The sequence below is a fragment of the Gymnodraco acuticeps genome, unplaced genomic scaffold (assembly GCF_902827175.1).
Source record: "Gymnodraco acuticeps unplaced genomic scaffold, fGymAcu1.1, whole genome shotgun sequence".
Lineage (NCBI taxonomy): Eukaryota > Metazoa > Chordata > Actinopteri > Perciformes > Bathydraconidae > Gymnodraco > Gymnodraco acuticeps.
In genome coordinates, this window is record NW_022992276.1 from 663,561 (window position 1) to 672,887 (window position 9,327).

The 9,327-nt window shown below is 40.2% G+C and overlaps 1 protein-coding gene across 1 annotated transcript in view; it reads left to right on the plus strand.

Moving 5' to 3' along the window:
- uggt1 (UDP-glucose glycoprotein glucosyltransferase 1) overlaps positions 1 to 8,867 on the plus strand; it is a 34,334-nt gene extending 25,467 nt beyond the window's left edge. Inside the window, exons 35-40 of the mRNA XM_034207370.1 lie at positions 53 to 235; positions 897 to 1,057; positions 2,221 to 2,335; positions 3,619 to 3,735; positions 6,842 to 6,986; positions 7,778 to 8,867. Of these exons, the coding sequence (XP_034063261.1) occupies positions 53 to 235; positions 897 to 1,057; positions 2,221 to 2,335; positions 3,619 to 3,735; positions 6,842 to 6,986; positions 7,778 to 7,797 (741 nt within the window). The 3' untranslated portion in view covers positions 7,798 to 8,867. The remainder of the gene's footprint in view (positions 1 to 52; positions 236 to 896; positions 1,058 to 2,220; positions 2,336 to 3,618; positions 3,736 to 6,841; positions 6,987 to 7,777) is intronic.
- Positions 8,868 to 9,327: the final 460 nt, after the last annotated feature.

Genomic DNA, 9,327 nt, shown 5'->3' on the forward strand with positions numbered 1-9,327 from the left:
TTGTCTCTAGTATGTCCTAGTTGACAGTGTGTGCTGTGTGTGCCCTCCTCAGGAGTTCATCCCCCACATGGCGCAGCAGTATGGGTTCCAGTACGAGCTGGTGCAGTACAAATGGCCGCGCTGGTTGCACCAACAGACGGAGAAGCAGAGGATCATCTGGGGATACAAGATCCTGTTCCTGGACGTGCTGTTTCCTCTCGCTGTCGACAAGATCCTGTTTGTGGACGCCGACCAGGTGAGCTCACAGCCGGCTGCACAAACACTGGAAACACCTGCTTCTGTCCAACTATGTGTTCTTTGTACTGTTCAGATCATACACTGATGATATCAAGAGGTATATGGAAAAACTGATGTTAAAAGCTCCAAAATGTGACATTACAGGTTATCATTTCGAGACTTTTGGGGATTTAAATGATTTGAAAAGGCCAGAAGGTTTTATGATTCAGTCTGGGAAACAATGTTCCACTGTCTCATGTTTCAGAACTTTTAGCTGTAATCTAATACTCATAAAATCTTATCAACGTGTTTGAAGAGATTACTCAGTTTGTGGATTTACAAAATGTTAACAATTCAGAGGAATTGTATGATCACAACTCAACTGGTAGCAACTTCTCAAATGTGAATATAATGTCCTTTTAAAAATATAAATGAAACACAAATTCAAGGAACTAAATTAAGTTGTAGCAAACCTTATATGATGACATGTCACAAATACAATTGATTGATTTTATGTATGTATAATTCTTTTTTTTTAACCAACTGAAATAAAATACAATGTTAAGACGTCAGCTTCTGCTAGTTTTTTAAAATATAACAGATGATTGGAGTAAATAACTGACTCAATGAAACAAGTGTCTCCCCTCTGAAGTGGTCCCTCTGTTGTGTCCTCTCTTCAGATCGTGCGCACAGACCTGAAGGAGCTGCGTGACTTCGACCTGGAGGGCGCTCCGTACGGATACACGCCGTTCTGCGAGAGCCGGAGGGAGATGGACGGTTATCGCTTCTGGAAGACCGGATACTGGGCGAGCCACCTCGCAGGGCGCAAATACCACATCAGGTACACACACACTCTGACACACACTCTGACACACACTCTAGAGGTTTCTCAATACTCTAATTTCCCCTCCTCGACTCCTATCCTCGAGACTTAGTCCCGCCCACAGGAGATGCAAGCGGAGGACTGAGGAGGGGAACGAGGAGAGAGGAGGGGAAGCAGCAGGCGGTTAGAGAAATGAGAACTCCTCTCCTCTGAGCGGTCATTTTAAAGAGACGTCCATTAATGATGACAGGAGGCACAGCAGCCCTCTGTCTGATGGACAGATGTGTTCATGACGACTTATATATTTACTTTGATTCATTGACAGTGCGGTATAATGAGACAATAACAGGCTACAGATGTGGACACACACACACACACACACACACACATATTTATATAAATATATCCAATTTCAGAATCAAACAAGTATGAGAGCACTCTCATAATAACGTAACACAATCAGAGACTGGATATATCCCCCCCCCCTCTCTGGTCGCTGAAATGGGGAATTTAAATTACGGGCCAAAAGTTGTATTTACAAGTAGCCTATTAAAAGTAAGCAGAGGACACTAAACCAACTGAGACCCGTCTGTCCGCCGCATCTACGCACTGTACAACACACACACCTACGCACTGTACAACACACACACCTACGCACTGTACCTCACACACCTACAGCTCCTAAAGCATAATCAGGCTACAGCTGTTGTGTATTTGATTATGTGAAGCACTAAATGGTCTTAGAAAAATATCAACTCTTTGTTTGTAGATATCTACTAAACTACAGCAAACAAATACAGAGAGTAATGTAGGCCTGTTATACTGAGTGATATATATTTTACCTCACAGCTGTTCTCACTGTAAACATGGCGTTGCGATGAAAGCAGTTTCTAAAATAATATCCAGGGGATGCATGCAGAGCTGTCATTGGCTGAGATAAGTGTCTGCTCGGTTAGAGCTCCTCCAGAGAGCCTCCTCGATGCTCAATGCTCGATGCTCGGTCCTCGGTCCTCGATGTGCATTTAGAGCGCACTGAAATCCATTTCCGGGTCACTACCGGAGGAGTCGAGGAGGGGACATTAGAGTATTGAGAAACCTCTACAGACTCACTCTTCCTTTTTCTCAATATGTTCTTCATGATTTCATGCATATTTTCTCTGTTTCCTGTTCTCCCCCTGCAGTGCGCTGTATGTGGTCGACCTGAAGAAGTTCAGGAAGATCGCAGCAGGAGATCGACTCAGAGGACAGTACCAGGGTCTCAGCCAGGACCCCAACAGCCTCTCCAACCTCGACCAGGTCAGATTACTCTCTTTAATACGCACCCTTGAAGTGATTCTAATCTGAACCCTGAAACGGTTTATAAAGGATGATTTTTGCATTATTTAAGTATTACAGCTTACAATACCGGCAAAGCTTATGTTTTGAGAATGCAGATTTCTCACTATGTCACTTTCTGCAGACAGATTTCCTGTCTGATCGTGATTTTATGAAAACAAAGCGTGAATCAACGTTCTAATGTCCTTGAACGCAGCAACAAGGAGAGCTTTTAACACAGTTACTCCTTCTTAGATATAAGGAGAGCTTTTAACACAGTTACTCCTTCATAGATATAAGGAGAGCTTTTAACACAGTTACTCCTTCTTAGATATAAGGAGAGCTTTTAACACAGTTACTCCTTCTTAGATATAAGGAGAGCTTTTAACACAGTTACTCCTTCATAGATATAAGGAGAGCTTTTAACACAGTTACTCCTTCTTAGATATAAGGAGAGCTTTTAACACAGTTACTCCTTCTTAGATATAAGGAGAGCTTTTAACACAGTTACTCCTTCTTAGATATAAGGAGAGCTTTTAACACAGTTACTCCTTCATAGATATAAGGAGAGCTTTTAACACAGTTACTCCTTCATAGATATAAGGAGAGCTTTTAACACAGTTACTCCTTCATAGATATAAGGAGAGCTTTTAACACAGTTACTCCTTCATAGATATAAGGAGAGCTTTTAACACAGTTACTCCTTCTTAGATATAAGGAGAGCTTTTAACACAGTTACTCCTTCATAGATATAAGGAGAGCTTTTAACACAGTTACTCCTTCATAGATATAAGGAGAGCTTTTAACACAGTTACTCCTTCTTAGATATAAGGAGAGCTTTTAACACAGTTACTCCTTCATAGATATAAGGAGAGCTTTTAACACAGTTACTCCTTCTTAGATATAAGGGGAGCTTTTAACACAGTTACTCCTTCATAGATATAAGGAGAGCTTTTAACACAGTTACTCCTTCATAGATATAAGGAGAGCTTTTAACACAGTTACTCCTTCATAGATATAAGGAGAGCTTTTAACACAGTTACTCCTTCATAGATATAAGGAGAGCGGCGCATGTTAATGTTTTTTCAAGGCCTGTCTGCAGATTATATTTCAACCTTTATGACTTAAATTCACCTAAGCTTCAACATCATGTGTCATGGTTTGATTCACACACAGACAACCATAACAAGTTCTCTTTGTAATGTCTCTTTAACAGTAGCTGACCTGGCTTCTGTCATTGGTCTCATTGTCTGTGTTATTTCCAGGATCTGCCCAACAACATGATCCACCAGGTGCCCATAAAGTCTCTGCCTCAGGAGTGGCTGTGGTGTGAGACGTGGTGCGACAACAGCTCCAAGGGAAGCGCCAAGACGATAGACCTGGTAACATCACTCTGACCTTTTTGCAAGAGAAAAGGAATAGGATCTATGAAATCTTTTTTATAATATTATTTTGTCAGTTCTCCTCACGTGGTCAAACACCTGTAGGTCCCTGCACAGTGGAGCTGTTATTATAGGGATTGTAGTTCCTCCTAACAGCCACCAGAGGGCACACAGGCTCACTGAGATGTAGTATTGTACTGAGTATCTACATGTAGTGCTCAATATGTGAATGAGTTATTTTTGGATGTATAAGAAGATAGATAATAAGCAACAGACACTATGACAAAATAATACCATAAGTTTAAAAGGGCATGCTGATCAAGATCCCTCCGCTTCGCGCCGGGCTCTCTGGTCCGCCTGTCGGGTGTTCTTTTCCCCATAATGACCGCCTCGCTGCACATTATCCCTTACTTATTACATGGCTTAGTTGAATACTCGATTCTGATTGGTCAATTCAGAACACGTGACACGTTGTTAATCCAGAACAGACAGACCGCTGTCAAGGACTTATTGACCGTTGTTAAGGACGCTCACATCTGCAGAAAGTAGTCCGGTCGATTTAACTGTATACAGTTTCAAACCGACAAGACAAGAGGGACTAGAAAACAGCGGAGAAGTAACGGGGCAGAAACCCTCCTTTTTACGCAACGGTCCAGACATAGACATCAAACGGCGACACATATTCAGTGTGCAGTTCCTTTGGCATTAGGGCAGGGATATCTAGATACTTCCCAAGGTTTGACATAATGAAGTGTGCTACCTTTAAAGCAAGCAACGATGTTTTCAAATCTGTAATCAAAAAGCTCCTCGAGAAAACTATTTCTTCGCGTCGGGATCCCTGACGAGCCTGTCGGGTGTTCTTTTCCCCATAATGACCGCCTCGCTGCACATGATCCCTTACTTAGATGTGGGTTCAGTGTCTTAGTTAGAAAAGTGATAATTCATTGCAACAATCTGATAACAGAAGTACAGTAGGTGTCATTTATAAGGAACAAATTCTAAAAGTACAAGACAAATGCACTACAAAAACAGAAACTTATTGACATAGGTAATATACATCAAAAAGGCTTCAAATGTATTCAGTTTTGTATGAACATTTTAAGGTGAAATACTTCAATCTGGTGCACTTTGAGCACACAATTACTAGAGACTAGATCTAGGGGTACAGCTCTAAAACACCCATATGAAAAAGATCGGCTTACATTTTAATAATCAAATAAGTATGTGAACATAGCATAACCCATAGCCAATAACAAATAAATGTAACTTAGGCCTATTTCATTTTTGTTGTTCATTCATATCTTATTTTACCAGTTAACATTTATTTATGCATATTTTTTTATCTCCAGTTTGAAATGATGTTTTTGATTTACTGTCCTATAGTAGGCATTGAAATGATTTCAAACCTGTTTATCCCAATAATTATAAAGGGGTGCCCTGGAAATATGTGTTTACATAAATTGTGATCAAAACGTTTGAGACCCACTGAGATAACTTAGACTAAAGTGAGCTATCTAAACACTCAGAGTCCTTTACCTCACTGAGCCTCTCAGCGTCCACCCTTGTTGTAGAAACATCTTCTTCTTATATCCGTTAGCGCAGCTAGCACCAGATGCTAATAACAACAGTGCCGGTACCGGTGCTCTCTCTCTCTCGCTCGCTCACTCGCACGTTGGCTGTGAGCTGCGGGCGCCAGATAAGCCAACATCCCCCATTTGCATCACTTACAGAGCCCATTGTACAGGGCAAATGAAACGTGTAACCGGGGTGAAAAGGGTGTTACATTTACTTAATTATGAATATTGTTACATCAAGGCCGAAAATTGGGATGAGCCCCAACGGTCAAACATTTTTTTTTCCCCTCCCAGAGCTGCCAGCGCAGCGACCCCCCAGATCTGGCGCCCTAGGCGAACATCTATAATGCTAAGGACTTAATGCTTCAATTTAATCTTCAATGCTAAGGACCGGCCCTGTCTGTAATGGAGGAATATAATGGAAGACAGACACTAAACTGTACCAAACAGTCTCATAAATCCTACAGTACACCCCGCTACCATCATCTAACCCAGTGGTTTTCAAACTGTGGGCCTGGTGGGTCGCGGAGGTGCTGCGGGGGGGGGGGCGCGGGAAGATTTTTTTATTTGATTATTTTCTTCTTTTAGCTTTGTGAAGCACCTTGAGATGACGTTGTTTTTTAAAGTGTGCTATATAAATCAAATGTATTATTATTATTAATATTATTATTATTCAATTGTAAACAAACACTGCTCGGAAATATCTCATTGGTCAGAGAGCTGTGGGCATAATGCCGCCTTTTGCAACATCCTACTTGTGTGCGATCGGCTTTTGTTGCTGCCATCAAAACGAAATACAGATCAAAGCTGAACATTGAGAATGAACAGAGTGGCAGTCTCAAAACAACAGCCCCGCTTTGAGAAGACCTGCGAGGGAAAGCAAACACACACAAGTCATTGATGGCTATGTGTGGAATAGGAATGGTAAAGTGATGTGATCGTTTGCAACCTGCAGTAGAAATAGGAGTTCATTCATATATTTTCCTTAAAGAAATTTGAATTTAAAAATCTACTACTCTGGGAAGAAGGCCTGCTAGTTTTAATTAGGCCAAATTCATTCACAGTATCTTACAAGCACTTTTGTTCATGTGTAATCCATAATAAAATATACAATTATGGTTTGATCTTTATATCTTCTTATTATCAGCAGAGAAAATGTAATGTTTTGACAACAATATACAATAAATCCTACCAATATAGATGGGAACCGGGTTGGGGGGGGTCCCGGAAATATTTTCAATTACCCAAGGGGGGCCCGACTGAAAAAGTTTGGGAACCACTGATCTTACCCCATCATCACTGGTTAAGATATCACCAGCAATTTCCCATCTGATGAGACTCCTCACCTGAATCTCTGTCCGGCGCGGAGCAAACCGTAGCCTTTGAAGTAGCTCCTTTGTGGTAGATGTGACACAGATCAGTTTGAGCTCCAATGGTCTCCTTAAATGACCACGTGCAGCGATGCAGCCTGTTCTCTCCCCCTGCTGAGAGATCACTAAAGCAACAGTAATAACGGCTCATTCTTCCCTCAGTGCAACAACCCGAAGACCAAGGAGCCCAAGCTGCAGGCGGCGGTGAGGATCGTGGCCGAGTGGAGCGACTACGACCAGGAGATCAAACGCATGCAGACCAAAGTGCAGGAGAAAGTGCAGCACACGAAGAAACAGCAGGAAACAGGTACTGAACGCTCAGAGCAGAGTGAGTAGGCTGGGAGGGTGTGTGAGGTTATGTCATGATTATCCTGGGTTCTCAATATTATCCCGATAATCATCAAAAGTATGAAGATATCATACTGGGATCCCTTTACATACCATTTTGTTGAGAGAAGTTCTTATTGCATCAAAGATAGGACACGTCTTTTTATTGAAAAACAAACTATATTAAAACATGATAATGTGCCCCAGCAGAAATCACTGTGATGGTGTGAGCTCTTCATTTCTTTAATTTCCTATTATTATAATTTTGTATCAAGCTTTAATGTTCACTCCTATCATTAAAGCGAGCTAGACAGCCCTTTTTCAAGTCAGTCATGTACGGGAATCCACCCAAACCAGAGTGTTTATGACAACAATCCACAATACAAATGGTCCCATCCCTAAAATATTATTAAAGCTCAAAAATGGCACTTAAACATATTGGCTTCTTTACCTTTCATTTTGTAAGGAAATATATATTTTCATTGCATTAGAGAATCTTTTTTGGTAACTTTTTTGTTAACAATAATCATTAAGGTAATCTTGCAGGAAGGCATAAATAAAAAGCAACATCGTAAATCTTTCTTACGACTTTTTCATGTGAGAATGTCAATTACAATAATTGTATTCTCCCTGATCAACTCAGTGCTTTTATCATGATCCTTTATAACACTCTGTATCCTTCCATCCCTACTTGCATGTAAAGTAAGAACAACATTCATCTGCTCTAACCTGATCACATCCATCGTGTTGACTGACCTCTCTCTCTTCCAGACGCTCACACAGAGTTGTGAGGACCCTTTGTGACGAGGTGATGAACTGGACTCTGTTTAAAGAGTCCTGAAGAGGCTCCTCTTCCTCCCGCCTGCTGACAGACGACACACCACTGCTAGACGGTTCACACCACTGCGTCTTTTTTTATATCGTGTGACGGGGAGGGAAAAGGGCGGGTCGAAGAGGTTTTTCTGTACGCGTGTGTGAAAGTGGTGAGAATGTATCTTGTGAAGCAAATCGTGAATTTAAGACCTTTGTTTTATTCCCCTATTATAAATGTCAGTCTGTACGTTTGCACTGGTTCTGGTTTTGGTTGAAGCACAACGGGAGGAGAGCGTTAGAAAATCTCTCTGCTGGTTTCCCGGGGGTTTTATTTTGAAACATGTAAAGCTGGGAGGGATTTCTGATCACTTATAGAAATACAAAGGGTACAATCCAATAGGCTTACACTTAGACTGTAGATCATTTCCCAATGTTCACACCTTAATAATAGGCTTAATGTTTGAAATAAATATAATGACATTTAAAAAGGTTTTTTATACCGATTTGACAGATGAATTCAAAAATCACAGAAGATAATCAAACTGGTGTCCAATGAAGTGAACTATGATCCCGTTATTCATCAGATTAAACTCAATTTGTTTTTATACCACTGAATTATGAAGTCAAATGTTTTGCAAGCCCATCTGGCAACATGCTAAATAAAAAGCTAGATACATTACATGATGCATTGTGCTGTGCACTCTAGTTTACCTCAAACTAATAGGGACTTTTAGTGTCCCATCTAAACTCCACAACACTTAAAGGGAATGTGTATGGAATTAGGAAATGAGTGGTAATGTTCACACTCATCTGGAAATTGACATGAAAATGTAGTCTAGCTCAAGCAGCCTCGATTGAACCCCCAGTGTCTTGGAATATAAATGTCTCTGACTCAGGGAGAGTGGTACTGTAAGAGAAGAGCAGCTGTGACAATAAAGACGTACCTGAAAAAAACCTTTCATTTTGGGGTAACATTAATGAATGTGACATCATCCTGTTCTGGCTGTTGGTTTTTGTTAAATAATAAAAATCCCTAATTAAGAAGTTCTCCATGTTGCTGTTTCATGTGTTTTCAGATTTGCCTACACTCGTTTCAACGTTTACTTAAATTAATGTAAACAGATAATTGTATTAGGTTAGTTGAAAGTAATTTTAAGATTCAATAAAAACGTAATTTTCAACTAACCTAATACAATATATGGAAATGTTGACATATATTTAAAGTCATTCAGTGTAGACATGATTTAGCTGAAGATATTAAGTTTGTGTATAAAAAGGCATTCACATTTATTTACACAAGAGGCATCATATTTTAAAAAGCTTGTTGCTTATATAAGAACGTAGTAAGCAAGTGATAAATGCACAGATTAAAGCTTTCTAATACTTCAATTTAAGACCATTTGTAAAATGCAGAGTACAGAGTAGGTTTTTTGTGAAGATTGCGTTATCCAGTTTAAAATGTGAAAACAAGTAGTAAAATATTTGCCTCGTTATTACACATCATATTC